The following is a 20,458-nucleotide window of genomic DNA, read 5'->3' as shown; positions in this document are numbered from 1 at the left end:
CCTCGCCGCTCCGCATCCGCAGTGCCGCAGGGTTTGCGCTCACGCGACGCTGACGAGGACCCCCGAATGCTCTGCCAAATTGGGTACGGGCAACGCCCGCCAAAGTACACGCCCAGAGTATCGCATCACCAACTAAGTTGGGATTTGTTTCTGCACGGGAATCTCTTGTTATCATCAAGATTTTGATCCAAACTTAGTTTGCATTGTATTCTGCGCTTATGGTATAAATGGTCGCGAAATGACAATCGTTATTCGAAGAGCAAACACAGCGTAACATTTTAAATTCAAGCCTAATTGGGATGCAGATTTATACTTAAAGAATCAAAACCTATTTTGGCACGGTTAGCGCGTAAAGTTTAAGCCTGAACTGGATGCAAATCTGTACTTAAAATGACGGTTAAGGTACCAATCGGCCCGGTACTTGAAGTCCAAAGGCAGCCCGCACTCAATTCTTGTTCACGGTGCACGGACCGCACGGAGTTGGACCGATGAAGGAACGATCATGGGGGTCTCCGTACCGTGCAGGACCCATGTCCGCTGTCGGTCACAGTGCGGTTGAAGCTCGAACTCCGTACTAGTATACAGCAGAATTCACGAAACTATGATATATACTACTGTAAACAAAAATTTTAGCAACTTGACGTCGTGTACAGGAAGCAATGTTACTTACCAAGGATGTCCGCAGGTCACCACCAGCCAAACCGATGACAAGTGTGGAGGCGAGAACGAGATCATGGCAGTATACCGACAGCATGCTCTTCGAGCAGCTGGAGGAGTACGGGGGAACAACGATCGGCATGTCCAATTTGATCCTGCCACAAGCATATGTCAAGCGGCGGACGAACGATACTCGTGTTTAGGTATGTGTCTCGACGCTGCTTGAACCAGCTTTCTGCCCGCTGGCTCCAGTATCCGAAGTCGAGTCCCTCCCAGATGTAGATAGGGGGCCACCATGAGACTCGTCCTTGATACACGCCCAGTATGAACTCGAGATCAGCATCCACGATTTTGTTGTTGACCAGCTCTTGATGCCCATTGAAGAGAGAGAAACTGTTCTGAGGCAACCAATGCATGTACATCGTAGGCGTGGGATGTGGTGGCTGAGGATGAACTTCCCGTACAATCCTCCAGAGCAAACCACCGGATGAGTAAGCGGCACAAACGACTCAAGGATGAATCAAGAGAAACCGTCGCAAGCTCTCCTCATACTGCATGCAAGCCACGGAGGTTGGAGGGCGTGGTGGCATAAGCTGAGGCGCGGGTGCTGTGATTGGGAGAGGGAAGGACGGAGGGTCTTGGATACGAGTCATAAGCCCGTGGAAAGTGATGCCATGTTCGAGGAGGAAATTCGTAAGATGGAGCTCCGTAGATAGATCAGGACGACGCAGAAGATGAAAGACGACGAGAGGGTTTGCAACGGCTACATAGTTGTCGAGAGACCCATGACGGCTGATCAGGTACCAGGTAACGTTGGATTGCACCGCATGCACGACACAAAAGTGTTGCGATAGCCGCACACCAGACTCTCTATGTAAGGCCCACATGTCAGGAGGAGGTGGTACGAAGCGCTCAGGGTGAGGCACAGCGGTATAGAGCGCGGCGATAAAGTCGATGGCCAGGCTGCGTTGTCGCGCAGATACATTGCCGATTTGAGTTTCCTCATTCGCGTCGGCCAGTGGTTCGGGGGATAGGATGAATCCTATCGCCCACATTGCATCCCGAAGGCTCTGGATTGGCGTTTTTTAGGGGGCGTGATGATGGCGGTCGTCGCAGGGTGAAGTCCATAGTGGGCAATCATGAACCGTAACCACTCTGGAGTCAAAGAGAGTTAATGAGTGATTAATGAGTGATTACATGGACGGACGGATGGACGCACCGGGTACGTCGGACTCATCCACATCCATGCCATCTAAAACTTTGCCATCGTCTGCCACCTCGATGGCTTCCACCGAACGATTGCTGGGATCTGCAACGTCGACTGCGGGCGGGGCAGCATTATCGAAAGAATTTGCCACTGCAACACAAACCATAATCTCCTCCGCGGTATTCATTCCATCCTCTTCATCATGGGCCTCCATCAGGCTGGAGTCTGCCTCGTCGCCGAGAGAATGCGCCATAGTAAGGCGAAGCGTGGTCTCCTCGTCAGCGCACATTTCATCATCTTCAATATAATTCTCGTTGATGTTGTCCGCGGCTCTCGCCTTGCCCTTGCCCTCGATCTTGGGGTCAGCGATGCTTACTGTGTGGTCCTCCGTGACCGTGGCCTCACCCAGAACTTGAGTCTACGAGCAATCAATGAGATGCACCTCAGGCAACCACGACTAAGGGGTACATGAGATGACGTAGAGGCCTGAGGTAATGACGATTGTTCCGATGATGGAGGATCACCGTCTCGGTCATCACCGAGTCGATTGTGGTGGGTCTGGGTGTCACTGACTCGGTCGTCACCGAAGTCATTGAGGTTACTGACTCGGTCATCACCCAGCTTGTTGGGGTTGCTGCCCTGAGCAGCAGGATGTGCCGGTGGAAGGAACAGGGAATATTCCCACTCGAGATCACGATCAACAGTGTCGTCCTCAATATGCGCCTGAGCGGGTTAAGCATCGGATTGAAAGAATAGACGGATGAAAGAGCCATACCTGTACAGGAGTGGCAGCGTACAATGGAGCCGGACGATAAACCGGGAGTATGGCCAGATCCTCGGTAGTGTCCATAACAGGGAGACGATGCGGTCGGCCATAGTCAGGCTGGTCAACTTGCGACAGAGGGAAGGATTCGTCCGAAGGTGTAGCCTAAGCGACTGGAGTGTCAGACCAGCACAACCAACAACAACTGAAACGGACAACTTACCTCCAGGTGATCATGTTGCGGGACAGGTCATGCTTCTGGGGGAGGAATCCCTGCTGGGGGATTGACGAAGTCCGAGGCAATATAACCCGGCCTCCCCTCTACCGTCTGGTTGAAGTAGTACTCGTCTACATCCTCCTCAGCCGTGTCGGTGTCTTCCTCAGGCCGATAGGGCGGCGATGGAGGGTGTGGGTGTAACCACGGGGCAACATCCCATTCATCATACACCCCGTCGTATAACTGCGCATTGGGATGCAGTTCGTAAAGGGTGGCGGCGTGTTCTGCCTTCGACACTTGAATCTGTTGAAGCTGTCACCCTAGATCATCTGCTTTCCAGTGGAAAACACGAGTATGAGGTCCGAGTACCCCATTTGAAGCCTTCTGCTCCCGGTCGTATATGAGGCCCACAATTTGATCGTTTGAGTATTTGACGAGGAAGAGCTGACGATACCGGTGACGGTGGCGCATGAACGCATAGAACGACTCATCAGGGTGATGCGCACGAATCTGGGGAATTGGGAGCTCGCCACAAGGGTGGTAAGTTTGGCCGCCTTCCTCTACGACTTGCTTAGTGAGATTCTGCACTTCATCTAAGGTCAAGGCAGGGATGAGCACGCGAATACCTTCGGCGCGTTCCTCGCGTCTTTTCTCAGCCGCGAACAGTCCGGCAGCCCGGCGCTGGTACGAAGTCGGGATTCTTTGCTGGCGTCTGCGATTGTCCTTCTGCCCTTGAGTGTTATGCTTCGGATGCAATGTCATCTTGGCAGGAGGCAGTTGAGCTACCACCTTAACCCAGTCGATAACCTCAGCCTCCCTTCCCTCAGACGCTCCCCCCTCAGATGCTCCCCACGAGGATGATGCGTCCGGCCAACCGGATGCTACCCAACCGTCAGATGTTGCGTTTGCCCGACTGCCGTCCGCTCAACCGCCGTCCGTCCGACTGCTGTTCGCCCAACCGCCATCTGCCCAACCGCCGGACGATGGGCCGCCGGATGATGGGTCCGCCTGAGCGCTGAACGATGGGCCCACCCGAGCGCTGGACAATGGGCCTGCCCGAGCACGGGATGATGGGCCCGCCCGAGCGCCATTTGATGGGCCCGCCCGAGCGTTGGATGGTCCGCTCAACCAACGGCCGGATGAAGGACCCCAAGACTCACGTGAGACGTCAGAGCGCACCTTGGCCACGATGGCCCACGGAACCATGTCCGACGGTATTTGGTGGGTTGCGGGGAACCATTTGAGATGACCCAAGTATTTGTGATATTTGCCGCAATAGATCCAAAGAGGAAAGAATTCGTTGTGATGGGTGCCGATGAGTGAGATGAGCCATTTGAAATGGAAGCTAGATAGTTCATAAAGATTGACCAGTATGCCTGCCCGCGGTATTGTATTGAATTTGAAGACCCAAGACGCATGGAGGGACATGAGAAACTCGTTATACCTGGATTGCAAACGCGAGTTGCTGAGCGCATGATGAAGCAACGTCGTGACCTGGAGTTCCTGCAATCCGGTGTCGTGCTTGTAGTCGTACTCGCTAAACTTCCTTGCAAGGTAGTACAGGAAGGCCGTCATCGTTAACTGTTCATGGAAGGCGGTACGGACGAGGCTCCAGAGCCCAACAGCGTCGCTCTTGCAGCGCGAGAGCACACAGTATGAAGATGGGGATGAAGTGGATACCTCCGAAGGAATCTGAGGTCGACAGTCGATGTACTGCAAGAGTACAGGGTCGAGTGATGCTTGCGGTAGACTGTGTAGATATCCGCGGAGGGTGTTCTGCATGTCCTTCAAAAATAGCTCGTGGTCCTCCAACGTCTTCCAGAACGCTATACGGCACTGATCGTGATTTTTGTATTCGACTGGGTAGTCCCGAACATCAGTCAGTTCAGTGTAGATTTCCAGGCCGGCCCAACCTTCGCCGTCAAGCTTGGTTGGGTACATGATGCTGTATAACTCGGTGCCCTTGAGCCAGCTAGTTACCCCGTGGTCATTGCTGGTTTCGCCTAGATTGGGGAAGTTATGGAATGGGATAACGTTGCAATTGAAGGAAACGAAGTATTTGTCGCGCACACGCCAGAGACCATGAATGGTATTAGATGAGATGGTAGACTTGGACGACATATTGAAGCAGGAAACCTGATGGGCACATTAGTCAACAGACAGTAGAATGAGTAGGGTGTGGCGTATGGGAGGGGGCCGGGATTGTCCAATGAGCAGTCAGGACTTGGGGTAGCCAACAGGGACAAGAAGACTGAAAACGGGTCGAAAGCTAGAACAGCGGAGCTAGAAAGCTGTGGTCACCACCATGGTAGAGCTGGAAAGCAAGATAGCGGGGGGAGCAGACGACACGTCCAAGGCAAAGCCAGCGTTCACCACCGAGGCAGGCACTCAAAGAGGTTGATACGGAACTGAGAGAAATCTTACGGAGACGGTAGCGAGACAAGTGAGAGTGAAAGAAGAGTGAGCGACTGGGGATGGAGAAGCAGGAAAGAGAGTCGATGAATTTCAAGGTTGGGTTGACCGTGAAAGAACTGTGAGCGTTACAGTACCGGCGTACATCTCACCTCATCCCGAACTTGTCCTCGACTGTGACATTGGTGAGTGTCGGTCCCCATGTGTACTTCTCTGCGGTGTTGACCGCTTATTATTTCTCTTTACCCGCAGTCGTCCTTGCAGTGATTATTGCTTTCCTCTACCTCCTTTACTTACGGTTGTCCTCCGCTGTTGTCATCTTCATCTATTTTAGTATTGCTGACGCCGTTCGGTGAGTTGAACTTGACACCTCCATAGGATGGAAAAACTGACAAACGAACCGCCTAGGTCAACCTCAACTTCGCTGGCATTCGACCGTACCTGTTTCTGCTGCCCTCAACTACTGCGTCCATTTGCTGGGCAAAATCTCGCCGCTCTTACACCTGTTTTGATCGGCGGTCAGTATAATGCTCCTCCCTCTTCGGCACCAGCCCGTGTCTACGTGGATGCTTCAATCTCCCTCAACCTTGCTGGTGCCCTCATCGCCACGCTCAATGACAAAAAAAGTCGCCCGCCGCCCGCGAGGCCGCCGCTAAGGTTATTGCGACTTCTCACCTTGTCCGGCGTCATCCGCACTCGAGCTGCACTTTGTCGACATGTGCGTGTATACCGCCCTGTTCAAGGTGTTTGCGGACAAGATGCTGCGGTCCGGACCACGGCCGTCAAAGCCATGCACCTGTTCACCGAGAAGACGGAGCCCTTGGGGACTGCAATGATCCTTTCTGCCCTGCCTCACGAGATCAATACCGCCGGATTCTGGCAGATCAATATGGTCTCGCTCGCCGCTGTGAACCAGCACGTTGCCGGCACCCCGGTTCACATCGGCCGTCTGACGCCCGAGATCGTCCCAGTCCTCTTCGAGGTGATTTAGATCATGTTCAGTAGCCGCCTCTGTCCAGTGAGTAAAAGCCTGACACCCCCGTGTTACATTGACAAATGCACTGTCTAGATTTAACCCCATCTTTGCTGGCTCTCAACCATACTTCCCCTTGACTACTTGCATGGTATGCGTGCTCGAACAGGCCAAATCCTCGCTTGCGACGCTGGCAAGCTCACCTGGGTATGACCCTGCGGTGGTGACCGCTCCTATGTTTACCCTGGCCGCGGTCTTCCTCGTTTACTATCCTGAGTATGACTGTGGTGTTGACCGCCCCTCCTTCGTCATGGTTGTCCTGATCTACTTCATGAGCCTCCGTCCAGTGAGTTATATTTTAACATCTCCATGTAAATTGATGACAAATGTACCATCTAGGATATCTCCCTAACTTTGTTGGCGTTCAACCATCCCTGTATGTGCACTCTACTACATAGGTCCGGCTCACACATCATCGTTTGGCAAACTCGTCCTCAGTAGCAACGCTGGCAAGCTGTCGCTCTCCAGACTAAGACTCTGCGGTGGTGACCGTTTATTGTCTACTTTGCGCCCCACCTCACTGGTTCATCTCTGTCTCCCTTGTCCGAACACCGTCTCGCCTTGGGCCATATCGGCAATCCCCTGGTCAAGCTTGTCAGTGCCGTAACATTCTTACCTCCGGGATACAGAGCTTCCTGCAGGAACTGTAATTTTGGCACATCTCATGTCGCGAAGCAATCAGCACCACATTATCATTATGCAAATCCATACAACTCTGCGATGCGCTTTCTGTGGCTGACAATCGCGGGCCGGACTGCCAAATACCAGTAACCTTTCGCATACATCCAAGCTTCAGGAACATCGTCCTACTTTTAATGGTAAGCAGCATCATGGTTGTGAATGCGTCCAATGCTTACCTCCACCATTGACCACAGGAAAGGCGCGACCACTAGAACGAGCAGTAGTATGACAGAAGTGGTCATCACTAGCTTCGCAAGCCAGACGAGGCCGCGCCGCACGAGGTTCGATAACCAGGCAAGGCCGCCTTTGAACCTCTGCCAGATTTGTTGCAATAACTTCCAGAGCCATCCTGGCAAGTCGGTTCCAGCTGTCGAGTTTGGCAAGGTCGCGGATCCCTCAATAACCCGTTTGCACGTCCATATGGATACCGCTCCGACACCCATCGTCGAGGATGTGGCGCATGCTATGTAGTTTGCTGAGGCGGTACTAGATGTCTGCTGAGAGGGATCAACATCGTGCATCCTTCACCGTTGAACAATCTTCTGTGTGAGCTTACCGTGACAATTTGTGTATAGCCATCTGACGCATTCATTAAAATCTGCTCGGGCCCACCACCTGCCTTCTGAAAGACATAAGCACATCCAGTGTCGCTCCCCGCTACGACGATCTCTCTGTCTTTGCCAAACATGACGTGCTTAGGGACAGCCGATATCTTGGACCCGGCACCAAACATAGCAACTAGGGCTCCCGTTTTGCTATTGTGTAGGCTGAAGTTGTTTGTGTTGTCGATGACGACTTCCCTGTCCTTGCCCATGGTGACGTAGCCGCTATTGTGGTGCCCGGTCAAAAATCATATCCTCATTGATGGTCACTCACATGAGCTGAGCAAGGCTTGGCCCATGCTCCAGCGTCCGTTCCCTCCTGGAAAACGTGTGTCTAGCGAGTGTCAGCACTACTTTGAGAAGGAGACACTATCACATACATCTGGCCAGAGAACGTGGAGAAGACCGTGATATCCTTTCCGTTCGATGTGAACTCGATGTTTTGAGGCTCGATCTTGGCCAGCCTCTCATACCAGTCATTCCAAAGGTGGTTGGAAGGATGTCGTAGCATGCAAGAATGCAGTGGATTGTGCCAACTGCAAGTCGGACTCGATCAGGGTTGACCTGGACCGCCAACGAGAGTATCTCGCCGCCCTCGGGCACCCGGAATGCGTGACACTCTCTAAAATTGTTCTTTTGTGACGGTAAAGGCACCCGGCTACCACTGAATACACAAGACTTACATCATTCTTCTGCCAGATAAAGACGAAGCCATACTTTGTGCCAATGAACAACATGTCAAATTGGCCTTCCATGGACGCCCATTTAAGCACCACAATGGATCCATAAATACTTGGTGGAACCGTGTGGGGCTTGCCTGTGCTGATCGGTTTCAAGGTGCGCGTGTCGTTGATATCGAGACCTGCTTCACCTAGGTCGATTTTCAGCGAACATGCCTGAAAAACAGTCCTTTTCTTACCCCCACGCGCCAGCAAAGTGCCATCCGGCGAGAATGCAAGAGCATACATTGGAATATGAGGTGTCGGAATGCGCCCGGCGCATTGATATTGACCTCAGGACCAGGTTCTTGAGCTTAGCATTGGTGGAATTTGCACAAGTGGGATGTTTTTGACCGTTACATCCACCGTCGGCTTTTTTAAATGCTTTCGCAATTGTACGCCCAATTGTATCTTCGTTGTCACGATCCCTAGCGATCACAGTCAACGCCGTTTTTGTCGCCGAGAAAAGGCCTTATTGTGATCCCTTCTCTATTGTATCTCAGCTTTTTGTGACCGTCGTACTGTTATCTTCATCTGCGCGCAATTGCAATGAAACAATATCGTTTTGTGAGCTCTTGTACATTAGTGCAAACACCGCATGGACACGGTCGCTATCTCTCACAGACACTGAGCTCTCTCGTGATGAATCCAGACCATTGTGCATTTGTTATGTATAACATGTATATTACAAAGTAGAGATTTGCGATGGCGACATGGCAGCCGTGAGCAACATATCATGAAGGGGGTGGAAGGGACTAAGTAATGATCAGATGGTGAGTTGGTCGTAGGACGTAAATCTAACCTTCATATTGTTGTGGAACACCGCATCCTGCGGCTTGCTGATCCCCTTCTTGATTTCCCAAGCAGTGTACGCAAGCCTCTTCGCGATCAAATCGTCAAGCGGCCAAGCATCCTCGTACTTGTTGACGAACTCCGGATACTTCTGCACAAGCTGCAGGCCATGAGTGATGTAGGACATAGTATGTACAGAAAAAACTGCCTACCAGTTGTTTGGCGCGCTCAACCGCTCCTGGTGGTTGCTTCAAGACAGTTTGTGAGTGGTGGAGCCATTGTGAAACAACTTTGTTGACGTCGCGCTTCAGGCAATTTCAGAACGGCGACGTGCAGGCAAGTCAGTAGAATACTTACCTGAACTGACACGTAAGCCTTATTTTTGAGGCCCATCTTGGTGCGAAGTGTGTAGCTGCCGCTACGGGGACGGCCAGCGCTCCCAACAGGCCTGGGCACTAGATCGTGTCTTGGGACAGATGTTGCAAATTCGATGCAACGAGATGTCACAGGTGTGGATTCTCGGGAAGGGGATGCGGAGGATAATTCAGAGCTATCCTCGCTGTCCTCGGGTTCTACTGAGTTGTGAGTTGAACCAGGCGATACTGTGCGGGATGTCGACAACTGCCTTGGAGTTGACGACCTCAGCAAATTATGAGTAGGTGCCACGACAGGGCCAGGAGGAGCTGCCATCACAGGGCCAGGAAAGCCAGCCCTCACGGGACGAGGAGTGCCCACCCTCGTGGGATCAGGAGTGCCAGCCCTTGTGGGACCAGGAGTAGCCACCCTCGCGGACCCAGCGGAAGGCATCCTCATGGTGCCGGGAGTCGGTTCTCGGCTGGGAGTAGTTGAACGTGCGGTACTAAGACCCTCGGAAGGACGAGGGTATGGGCGGGTGGCGATCCGCGCCTCATGAGCACGAGAGCGATATGGCAGCACAAGCGGGACAGTGTACAAGACGGGGTCGCTAGCCAGGAGCAATGAGAGATCACGGTGTAAGCTGAGCATGAGCTGACGCAGTGGAAGCGCCAGAGGTACAAAGTACGCTCCTCGACGGGCAGAGTCTGGAGATGGGGTGGTCATGTCTAGGTTGGGGAACGAGGGTCGTCGAACATATTTTATCCATACTGAGACAAATACCGTTGCCAGGGCACGAAAGACAATTAGGTGATCCGCAAGACAATTAGATATGTCTCAGCGCGAGGTCACCACCTCACAAAAAGAATGAAGAGACATCTGAGAGTTCGAGGTCAACACCTCGCAACCCATGAAAGAATAAGGCGAAGACAATAAGCAGTTGATGGACGTGAGTCACGGATGCACGATTCGGGTGAGCAATTTGTTCACCGGTTCTCACGATTTTGGAGGGTGGTATGATTACAAGACCTAGGTATAAGCTAATGTAACGACATGAATTACGAGGTACAAGCTAATGTAATACAATCTCATAGACACAGTGTGTGAGGCTCATCATTAGGATTGCAGGGGTTCTGGAAAATAATCAGTGAGTGGATCGTGATGCTCGTTGTGCCAATCCTCCTCCGATTTGTCCAGAATGTCGTATTGCGCATCAGGGAGCCGCCTAAGAATCGCACCTATGGTGTAGTTTGGATTAGGCTGCGTGATTACCTGCAAATTGAGAGCATTAAGAAAGGTCTCATCCGAAGCAAAATGCACTGACTGGATGACGACACATAGGACAGGTGTACGGTGGTAATGCTTGAAGATGCATTACCGTGGCCAAGACAGTCCAAAGTGATGGCGAGAACAGCATATCGGATTGAACATCGCGCGCTATAGGCCGAAGAATTGTGGGAAGAGCAACGATATCGCTCGATCAGAGCGGATGGATTCGTGTTGGTTGGTAGAAGGGTCTGGCGTGATCCTCGCGGTATTGCACCAGGATCCCATTGAACCACTCAGCCACGCAGCCTCGACAAAAAGTGTGACCACACTCGAGGCTGAAAAGGATGTGAGCTCGTGAATTCATTTACAAAGCGCGACTCACTTGACGGGGTTTCTGATCCGCTGGACGCAAACCTGGCATTCGAGGTCATCCTCAATCTGTTCGAGCGTGTGTTTGATGGGTTGCAGGAGCTGACAGGCCTGCGTCAATTCGTCCTGCACTCGTAACAGCGCGATTTGGGCCATGGTGGTGTCTTGCTTTGCCCTGGTAGTCTCTTCCTGTGCGGTCGCCACTATTTTCTTGGCTTCAGCAGCTTCATCCGTGGCTGCCTTGACCCGGGCGCTCATACCCTCGAAGTCTGCTGTGCAAAGCGGCAGCGCCTACGTACAAGTCAGCGGATAGGTTGCCGGGTGGTAGTAGACAAGAATTTACCACACGAGCGTCACGAGTCTCTCGGGTGGAGCTTGTAGCCTTGTTCGGGCGCGAGGCCATAGCCTTGCTTGGACGCGAGCTTGTAGCCTTGACACTGCGCGAGGTTGTAGCCTTGGTCCTGCGTGCACCAGTATCCTTATTGCTAACATGTCAACCAACGAAAAGACCGCGCGGTAAATATCACATACCGCATTGCTGAGCCCAGAGGAGACCCAAGAGGAGAAAGAATGGTACTCATCAGAAGAAGAAGAGATGCTGATGACATCATCCGGCTTGGTGGAGCTCATAGTAGGTTGAACTTCGGCGTCGGAGATTGAGATAACCGACCGGGTAGCCATAGACCAGGTAAGGGGACGGGTAACCGCCCTACTAGGAGAAGCACTGCGACGACGGCGAGTAGGGCAAGTAATGCTGCCAACCGGTTGGGGCGTTCGAGCTCAACTCTGGTGGACGACGGGCATATTTGATAGAGTAGAAAAATGAGCGTTCAACACTTTGAAGGGATGCGAGGGTGAGGGCGTTCAACACGATGAGGACCAGCACGGTACACGGAGGTATATTTGAATCCGCTGATACACGAAAGAAAGCACCGAATATCAAAAACTATGACAAAAAGACAAAAAGAAACCTGGTGCTCACCGCCGATTCATTCCTTGATGACGCCACAATCCCACGGTCTCGTTACAAAGACGGAATGGTCACTGTAGTTTGACGATAAGGCTCGGCATGGCAATGGCAGCTTTCGAGAGCTGTAGAACCGTAGCTGACAATCAATGTGGTGCGTTCGGACGAAAAACAATCAAGAGTGTTGCGCTCGAGTTGAAAACAATCGAGACTCCTGAATATAGACCCTGTGAGCGAAGATTCCGATGTCAAGAATCCGTCCTCACCTCAACGCCCCCACGAACATATTTTCCGCGCAATGCAGAAAGCTCAATATACTCATACTTCGTGGGTGAGTGCCAGTGGCATCGAGTGCTTCTGTAGTCTAAAACATGGCATAGCGCAAGAGCGAGATTGTAGTCGAAACCTCCGCTGGTGGATCGTCAACTATGAAGAAACGGACCCGCGAAGAGTCCTCCGAGTTCGTGTTGCGTGAGCTGCTTGCAGGGCTTCCGCTTTCGGAGCTGGCTTGGCAGATGCCAGGAGCAATGCCTTTGGCGGACTTCAGCTTCTCGCACCCAGGACTAGGACTGTCAGGCGAGATGTTCGCTCTCGTCGGGAGGCCTCCTGCGCTGGCCATAGAGATGGCGGGACCAAGCGATAATTCTGGCATGCTGACCATTGCTGAAGCCGAAATGGCGGGACCCAATGACGACGATGACAATGCCGTCAGCCAGATGCTGGTTGTCCGGCCAACCCAGTACCAGGTCAATACTGCTGCCGCAAAGATGAGGTGACTGAACAATGCGCCCACCTATCTTCATCCCAGCCCGACTCGGTTATTTGTCCAAATGGAGGAAAAGAACGACAGGGCCGTCGTAGCATCCAGGATTGCCCACCGCCGCAATGCGGAGCTGGCGAATCAGCTTGAGGCTCTGCGGGCAGCGCAGTCCGATAGCCAACAGCAGCTGGTTCAACTCTCGGAGGAGTGCGACGCTATGAAGTGTTTTTGTGTCAGTAGCGATACTGCTACAAATAGCCTGCAGCAGCAGCTCCAGGAAGAGGAGAGATTGAGGGGAATGCTTGTGAGCGACTTCTTGGCTCGCATTACTGCCGCCGAGGGGGTTGCGGCCATGGCAAATGGCCTGAAGCAGGAGCTCCAGGAGGAGAGGAGATTGAGGGAGACGCTTGAGATCGACTTCGCAGCTCGCGTCACCTCCGCCGAGGCATTTGTGACGGATTTGAACAAATCGCTTCAAGATGAGAGGAGAACCAACAGAGAGCTCAGGGCGAAGCTCAACTCCAGGACTGCGTGCGTGCAGCAGCTTGAGTGGCAGGAGAGAGAACGGGAGCATTCTATCACGGCTCGAACAAGATCAGCGACGATTAGAGGAAGAAATAAAGACGCGAGACGCCTCAATCAAACTGCTTGAGGCTGACTTGAAACACGAGCAAGATCAGGCAAGGGCCGAGTGGGAACAGTTCAATGAAACGATGACGGTATGTCCATTGCGTACTGAGCCAATCAGAGTACACTGACAAGCAATGCCGGCACGGTGTCAGGACCGAAGCCAACAGTTTGAGGAAAAGATTGAGGTAAGATGTCGATGCCTAGAGCCATCGACGACGCTGATGAGGAAGCAGGCTCAGAACCAGGAGTTCGAGGAGAGGTTTGAAGTGAGAAAAATCTGTTGCTGAACGATCAATGACGCTGATGGGCTCGTAGAATTTGACTAGCGAGAAGAACAGGCTCGAGGCCAGCCACGCTGAACTATATGCTGCAATGACAGCTTTAGAGAAAAGATTTACGCGTCAATTCGAGGTAAACACATACGTGTTTCGCCGTGATCTTTCGCTGATTAGTGTCATAGCAAATCCGTCTTGGGAGCAGCACGCCACCGGCGCCCAAGCAGACAACATCAACCAACCAGCCGCCATCAAATGAAGCAACTGGGTCCAACGATGCGTCGGCGTCCAATGTGACGAATGCAGACACACCAGCGGCACCAATGGCTCCGGTCTCTAACGAGGCGGAGGCGTCTAATGTGACCAATGTGGATACACCAACGGCTCCAATGGCTCCGGTCTCCACCTGAGGGTCGCTCCCCAGTCCCGCTACAGGACTATCCCCAACGCAGTCTGACGTCAATGCCCGCCTCCTACTCAGTCCCCCGAGCATGTTTAGAACAATAGGCAAGGGGAGGAAATCCGCGGGCGAGAAGAAGACCCTGAGCGAACTAAAGGATGAGAAAGCCAAATTTGCTGGGGCTTATCACAATGTGCAATTGGTATGTTGCTATAAGGTCGCCTCCAGCGCGATAATTGAAGCATTTTACCAGGAGGAAGCGTGCCTGGTGCTCTACGGAGTGTTTGGGATCAGAGACCAGAAGGAGATCGCCATGAAGGCTAAGGAGGCTGATGAAGAGGATGTTGCTGCTTTCAACGCAGGGTCGCTTGCTGTTGGACCAGATCACCAAGATGTGCGCTTTTCTTTGATCGCGCCTACCGACAATCGCTGGAATCGCTATATTGTCGCTATGTTTGCCCAGAAAATGTTCAAGCTGCAGGGCAAAGAGCATGGGTTCGTATTCATGAACAGCAACCGGAAGATTGAGCGGGTGCCGCCAGCAAGCTTCTTATATTGGGAGGATCTCATCTGGGAGATCTGGACGAGACTCCGCAGTTCCTGGGTGGACTGCCTGCCAAAGATGGTAACGGATGTTGGGACCGGCCGCGTGTGCCCAGAGCGCGGAGAAGAGGTCGCTTTGTGTATGAATGACAAGGAGACTAAGTTGGAGCAACAGGCACGGAAACGATCACGAAAGCATTGTGTAAGCTTTTGATCTAAATTCTCGACAAGTTGCTCACCTATTTTGGCAGCGATATATCCGTCGTCTAGATGTTTGTAATGTGAAGGCGAAGAAGGCGACGTCTCCATCTGAGGTTGACAAGTGGAACAAGAGGCGAAAAGTCCTGGCACTACTCACTGAAGATGGGATGAGTTCCGACAAAACCGACACTGAATTGACATCTGTCCATCACAAAACTCATGCGTTGGCATGGCGGCGGCAAGAGGTGGACTTGATAATGGAAGTAATTGACACAGAGAGGAATGATATCCTGAGTTCTAGAGGATCTCAACCAGCGGCACGAGCGCGCTCCGACCGAGTTCTAGCGTTGGGACCGTATAGAGCTTTGTTGTGGTCGACTCGGTCGCCAGTGCCTGCGTTGCCCAAGGTGATGTACGATGCAGACTGGCTCGCGGGCACGACCAGTCAACTTCGGGGAGGGCTGGATGTAAAGGAGGGTGAGATCGATTTTGTTGGACTCCTATAAAGTGAATGTACCATCCGCTATCTGTATGACAGTCCAAAGGAAGTAGGAGTGGGATCGCGAGGTCACCACCTCAGTCGCTTGAAGATTTAAGTGAAAGACAGCGTAAACCCTCGAGAGGATTCGCGAGGTCTTGACCTCGTAGGAGCGCGGTCGCGAGGTCACCACCTCAGCCGCTTGTGATACAGCCAGCACAAACAAGAGCAAAGACGCGAGGTCAGCACCTTGCGCGCTGGGTGATGGGGCAAGTATGTGGCAAGGTGAGCCGTTTGATGTCACGCAATCTGACTGGTACTGGTGGGAATCCATCTGACCCTACGACTTGCCTCCTTCAAGCTGGCTTCACTTCACCACTCACTGCCGTCTTACCTCCTCATCGTTCATCACTCTTCTCTTGCAACAGCTGTTGCGGTGTTGACCGCGACGGCTACGGTTCGACTCACTCAGGCTCGCGGTGTTGACCGCAACACCTGTAGCACCCGAATCACCGCTCCGCGTCTTTATGTCAGGTGATCATTGAATCATACACATGAATTCATGAAATAAAAATTCTCTCGACCAAGTCTCATTGCCTTTGGGGTGCACCTTCCTTGCCAGCACCGTTTCTTCCTCGCACCTTGTTCACCTGCTCAGACAGCACCCACAGAGGCTTGGAGCAATCCGATAGGGTTTCACCACCCGGAACAGTGCCCGCCTTGCTGCTGTTGATGCAGAAGGGGACAGGCTGTGTTTCCTCCCTCGCACCTCCTTCTCCTTCTCGGACGGCACCCACGGAGGCTTGGAGCGATCCGACAGGGCTTCACCGCCTGGAACGGCGCCCGCCTTGCTGCTGTTCATGCGGAAGGGGACAGGCCGCGTTGATGTGGATGTCAGGGGTATAATAGAACATGTAGTCGATATATTCATGTACGGGATTGTTTGGTGGTGTTCTTATCACGATGCTCTGCGACATCGGTGACTGCCTCCTCGAACTCGACTGGAGAAATGACCTCGGCACGGTTAACGAGGATCTCCTTCCACAAACCCAAGAAAAGAAGTGACCGCTCTTGCCGTGCTTCTCATGTCACCATCCTCGTTGTGCTTCCCATGTCGCCACCATTGAATGATCTGTGGCTGGATAACGCCGAACCGCACTGCCGCCCTTACCTTCAAGTGCGTCGATCTCACCTCCCTGCAGTTTGCCCTTCACATTGTCCATGCGCAAGCTCTCGATGTATTGTAGATATTCTGTGTCCACGCCCCCAGTGACATACTCGCCCGTGAGAGGGGCTGCCGCAGCTCTCGAGAGTGAGCTAGGGCCAGCGCTATGTACGGCGTCTGCAGAAGCTGAGGCGGACAACCCTGCACTATCCTGCCTCCACCTCTGTCATGGCACGCCTCCAGTACTCATCTTTCCCTGTTTTCCTGCATTCCCCACACACTTTTTTTACCCTTTCAGGTTTCCTAGGAGCTCCCAGACGCTCCTTCTATTCTTTCGGGGCTTCCTAGGAGCTCCATCCATTCTTCTATCCTTTCGGGTCTCCTAGGGCCTCCGCACATTGCGCGGCCTTCCTAGGCCGTTCCACTGGTCACGTGCCGGGCACCTGAGGAGCCTCCCTCTCTCTCATTGGACCATCCCTTGTGTTGCTGATGGATTACTCAGCTACTATATAGTCGCCTGTCGCACCAGGGAGCAACTCAGACTTGTTCTCTCAGTTGCTTCCCTGCCTTGTGCGACAGGTATGTGTATTCATCTCGTATCTCTGTATATATTCTCAGTTGCTTCCCTGCCTTGTGCGACAGCATCTCCACGGCCGTCCCAGGGGATCCGCGCCGCTCCTAGGAGCTCCAGCGCGTACTCTGACAACCTCGTCGGAAGAGGGGATCCGGTCGAAATACCACTATTGCTGGTGTGATCCTCCGTGAAGCTCCTCGACGGCATCGGCAGGTGTGCAAGATCCAGCGCACCTCTCCTCTTGTGTATCTTTGCACCTGACGTGGTTGTGCGCAGATCAGGTAAGCTCTTCTTTGCAGTGAGGCTAAGTCACAAGCGGAGAAGAGGTACGTTGCCCGCATACGACACGTTGCGTGCGTGGTCGAGTGGGCTTGTCAGTGTCGTGGTGCTTGTCGACTGAAAAGTGGGCTTTAACCCGAAGTTGAGCGGTAAAACCTCCTTCAGTTGCTGTGGAACACGCGTCGATTCTTCGTCCGTCGATGCGACAGATTCATCAGGAGTAGGCAAATAACTGTCTGGGGAGCAGGTAGGAGAACGTGACTTGTAAGCGAGTTCTCAAAGTGCGTGTCGAGATGCAGAGCTGGTGGTTGCGACTGAGAATGATGTACTCGGCAGCAACCTGCGTCTTCGTGTCCAGGTGAAGCCATGCAAGCTCACCAGAGTAGCAGGTGGCAGCGAGCGCCGCGTTGAGCTTGTGCGCCAGCGCGTTTGTGAACGGCAGAGCGGAGGGAGAGGGGAGATTGGAGTGCGATAACGACCAGGAGAACGAAGGAGCACGGACAGCCGGGCAGGGCTCAGGCGTCGGTAGCGCCAAGTGGTAGGCAAGGTGCGCGTTGATTGTGATTGGCCCGTCTTGCAAGTGCCAATAATGCAAGGTGTCGCCGTGATCGGGCCCGCCAGAACCGTCGTTGCCAAATATGCCCGGTCGACTGTGATCGTCGTCGTGCTCGTCGAACATGGAAGATGGGCCTGCTCGCGGATTGAGGTTGGTTTTGTCGTGGCGGAATCCCCGGGGTATCACGCACCAAAACAGCCGCATCTTCTGCTTGTCCGACCAGTGCTTGGACCCACCGTTAGGGTCCTTGTCATATATATCCACGCCCTTGTGCCGCCGATCACGCGGGATCGCGACGTCCGTGCCCGCCAGGTCATCTTTCTTCTTGGTCTGGTCTCCAATCGCGCGGAATCGTGTGTCTGCGCCTGCCAAATCAACTTTCCGCTTGGTCTGGTCTGGTGCTGCTGGCCTGACGGTGATGAGGATGAGGACACGAACGGCACGACCTACACATGCGGCACCTGTAGATGTGCCCAAGTCTCAGCCGCTGGCCCAGTACCGATGGGAAAAAACCAGACGCTTACTGACGAAGTGCAAATGAAGGAGTGTGAATTCACGGCGGCCTTCGATTCGCAGGTTTGTGTACATCTTGAGCGCGGTGTGTCAGGAGCATTCCAAGTTCATCTACTCAGCGTCAGACATCGAATTAACTCATTCCAAAATGCAATACTCACCGTAACCAAAGTTGATGATGTTCGCGGCTCTGCTGCCGTTGTATGACAGTGCAGTCTCCATCCAGCACTTGAGCTGAATAGGCTAGGCTGTCTTGTGCTTGCATCAGGATGAAGATAGGGTAATGGAGTTTGTCGAAAGCGGCTCATGATGGTGCGCTGGATGTGAGGGCCGAAGTGCAACGTCCGGCGGACTCTACACACGCTACTCATTTTTTTGCTCTTGCCACATCGACCACCTTCTGTTTGACGTGCACAACCCTCGTCTAAATGGTCGTTACAAGTCAGTCATGCCACTCCTGGTGCTAACGTTTATCGGCTCCACCTTACCTTCGTATTAGAGTCCGGCCGCGACAGGAAGAGAGTTTGTCGCAAGAAGCCATCTAGCAAAAAAATCAAGCCACAAGAGTCTTCGTGTCAGTTTGTTCTGTCCGTAGTTCGATTGCTCTGCCACAATTGGATTGTTTCACAGTGGAGCAGAAACCTAAGAGAAAGCATCACGGCTGGTGTTCTGTTGAAGGGCAGGCGAAGAAGAACAAGCTTTTCGTCTACTCAGGCACGTTACATCGTACTCTGGTCAAGCGTAGCAAGTACAAGACTCGTGAGTGTTTTTGTTCATGCCCAGTACAGGACAAAGCTTCTCATGGTGTACGACAGAGTACATCTATCTCCGCAAGTATCCAATCACGTTCTTCAAAGGCCACAAGAACAATGCCGCCGTACAGAAGACCGTCAAGCGCCTCTGGGGCGACATCCTTCCCTTGCCGCTCCTATATGTTCCTCGCAACATCTGCATCACGTTCACGGCTCGTTACGCTTGCATCTGCCCGCTGCCTCAACATCCCAAGCACCTGGTCCTGGTTATGAAGGATGTGTTCCTGCCTCATCACTGTGTTCGGCTAGGGCAGATTTGTCAGAGGCTCGAGGACTTGGGGCCAAAGCAGTACAGCAAGGCCAACGTGGAGAATGCGAGGTCCGACATCGTGGAGGCCTTGCACCTTGGTATTTGGGTGCACTACTCTCCGGTTCCAATGGTCAGCAGGGAGACACGTCTTCAGTCGGAAGAAGTTTGGCAGGTGATTCAGGAAATGTTTGAATACCTGAAGGCACACTTCGCCCCCGAGATCAACAGTATCTTGAAATATCACGCCCGCCCGCAATTCATCTTGAAGCAAATGTGAGTTTCAGTTGATTGGTACGCACATGTCACTGACAAAGTATCCAGGGTGGCAGAGCACATTCGTAACGTGCTTGGGGATACTCTGAAAGAGAACCCGTGGTTGGACATGAACAGTGCCTTCTTTACAATTGCGTGCGCAGTGGGCAGCAGCAAGCTGTGGCACTTGGACTGGAACGACGACTCCCGCCTCTATGTCATCATATCCTGCGTCAGTCCTGACGAGGAAGGCTGGGAAGGTGGCAACTGGAACTTGCCGCAACTTGGGTATCGCATACGTTTAGAGCAAGGTGATCTGATGTTTGTCCTTGCTTGGCGTCTGGTGCATTGCGCCAGCACCATGCTCAAAGGCAGGTGGATGGTCTTTACCTGTTTTACTGATTGCTTCATTGTAAACATGCTTACCAAGGCTCCGTCATATTTTGACCTCCAAAGGCTCTTCAACCTGTACCGTTAGATATAGTGGTACTACAATCTTGCTATACAAAGTTTCCAGACCACTCAGTGTGTATCTCCCTTACATTACATACTCGCGCTTCACAGAAGCATGACAGAAAGAATATTACACGAACAGACATATTGACCAGTACACTGTTGAACAGTGGCGCAGCAGTGTATCGCCGCAAGGATGTTCTTCCCTCGAGAACCAGGCCCAGTGATCCGTGTTTGAGGGAGGTCCAGGTCTGGATGCCAAATACCATTCTGCT

The 20,458-nt window shown here is 52.8% G+C and overlaps 8 protein-coding genes across 8 annotated transcripts; 3 read left to right on the top strand and 5 right to left on the bottom strand.

The window, feature by feature from the left end:
- Positions 1-1,699: 1,699 nt before the first annotated feature.
- Positions 1,700-4,965, bottom strand: PUNSTDRAFT_137663 (uncharacterized protein; the record flags this gene model as incomplete). Its single annotated transcript, XM_007387311.1, has 7 exons — positions 1,700-1,812; positions 1,877-2,282; positions 2,333-2,587; positions 2,640-2,792; positions 2,953-3,156; positions 3,214-3,725; positions 3,774-4,965. 7 exons carry the CDS (start codon positions 4,963-4,965, stop codon positions 1,700-1,702), a joined length of 2,835 nt encoding a protein of 944 aa, XP_007387373.1.
- A 184-nt stretch (positions 4,966-5,149) lies between these two features.
- PUNSTDRAFT_137662 (uncharacterized protein) lies at positions 5,150-6,247 on the top strand (the record flags this gene model as incomplete). Its single annotated transcript, XM_007387310.1, has 4 exons — positions 5,150-5,240; positions 5,391-5,441; positions 5,509-5,608; positions 5,665-6,247. 4 exons carry the CDS (start codon positions 5,150-5,152, stop codon positions 6,245-6,247), a joined length of 825 nt encoding a protein of 274 aa, XP_007387372.1.
- A 737-nt stretch (positions 6,248-6,984) lies between these two features.
- Positions 6,985-8,083, bottom strand: PUNSTDRAFT_137661 (uncharacterized protein; the record flags this gene model as incomplete). Its single annotated transcript, XM_007387309.1, has 5 exons — positions 6,985-7,095; positions 7,147-7,464; positions 7,527-7,797; positions 7,847-7,906; positions 7,953-8,083. 5 exons carry the CDS (start codon positions 8,081-8,083, stop codon positions 6,985-6,987), a joined length of 891 nt encoding a protein of 296 aa, XP_007387371.1.
- A 974-nt stretch (positions 8,084-9,057) lies between these two features.
- Positions 9,058-10,163, bottom strand: PUNSTDRAFT_46883 (uncharacterized protein; the record flags this gene model as incomplete). The annotated part of the gene is made up of 3 exons (XM_007387308.1): positions 9,058-9,243; positions 9,296-9,388; positions 9,441-10,163. 3 exons carry the CDS (start codon positions 10,161-10,163, stop codon positions 9,058-9,060), a joined length of 1,002 nt encoding a protein of 333 aa, XP_007387370.1.
- Positions 10,164-10,917: 754 nt separating this feature from the next.
- On the bottom strand, positions 10,918-11,705 carry PUNSTDRAFT_137659 (uncharacterized protein; the record flags this gene model as incomplete). Its single annotated transcript, XM_007387307.1, has 4 exons — positions 10,918-11,041; positions 11,089-11,366; positions 11,419-11,553; positions 11,607-11,705. The coding sequence occupies 4 exons, from the start codon at positions 11,703-11,705 to the stop codon at positions 10,918-10,920; spliced, it is 636 nt and encodes a 211-aa protein (XP_007387369.1).
- A 635-nt stretch (positions 11,706-12,340) lies between these two features.
- On the top strand, positions 12,341-15,867 carry PUNSTDRAFT_46882 (uncharacterized protein; the record flags this gene model as incomplete). Its single annotated transcript, XM_007387306.1, has 11 exons — positions 12,341-12,373; positions 12,423-12,814; positions 12,851-13,253; positions 13,282-13,521; positions 13,585-13,698; positions 13,748-13,843; positions 13,893-14,105; positions 14,160-14,852; positions 14,902-15,328; positions 15,543-15,614; positions 15,758-15,867. 11 exons carry the CDS (start codon positions 12,341-12,343, stop codon positions 15,865-15,867), a joined length of 2,793 nt encoding a protein of 930 aa, XP_007387368.1.
- Positions 15,868-17,561: 1,694 nt separating this feature from the next.
- PUNSTDRAFT_137657 (uncharacterized protein) lies at positions 17,562-18,491 on the bottom strand (the record flags this gene model as incomplete). The annotated part of the gene is made up of 2 exons (XM_007387305.1): positions 17,562-18,364; positions 18,428-18,491. 2 exons carry the CDS (start codon positions 18,489-18,491, stop codon positions 17,562-17,564), a joined length of 867 nt encoding a protein of 288 aa, XP_007387367.1.
- A 353-nt stretch (positions 18,492-18,844) lies between these two features.
- Positions 18,845-20,208, top strand: PUNSTDRAFT_137656 (uncharacterized protein; the record flags this gene model as incomplete). Its single annotated transcript, XM_007387304.1, has 5 exons — positions 18,845-18,857; positions 18,916-18,990; positions 19,047-19,175; positions 19,232-19,751; positions 19,800-20,208. The coding sequence occupies 5 exons, from the start codon at positions 18,845-18,847 to the stop codon at positions 20,206-20,208; spliced, it is 1,146 nt and encodes a 381-aa protein (XP_007387366.1).
- Between the last annotated feature and the right edge of the window lie 250 nt (positions 20,209-20,458).

This window comes from Punctularia strigosozonata (assembly GCF_000264995.1).
Source record: "Punctularia strigosozonata HHB-11173 SS5 unplaced genomic scaffold PUNSTscaffold_13, whole genome shotgun sequence".
NCBI classification, from domain to species: Eukaryota; Fungi; Basidiomycota; class Agaricomycetes; order Corticiales; family Punctulariaceae; genus Punctularia; species Punctularia strigosozonata.
This window is presented reverse-complemented; position numbering and strand designations above follow the sequence as displayed.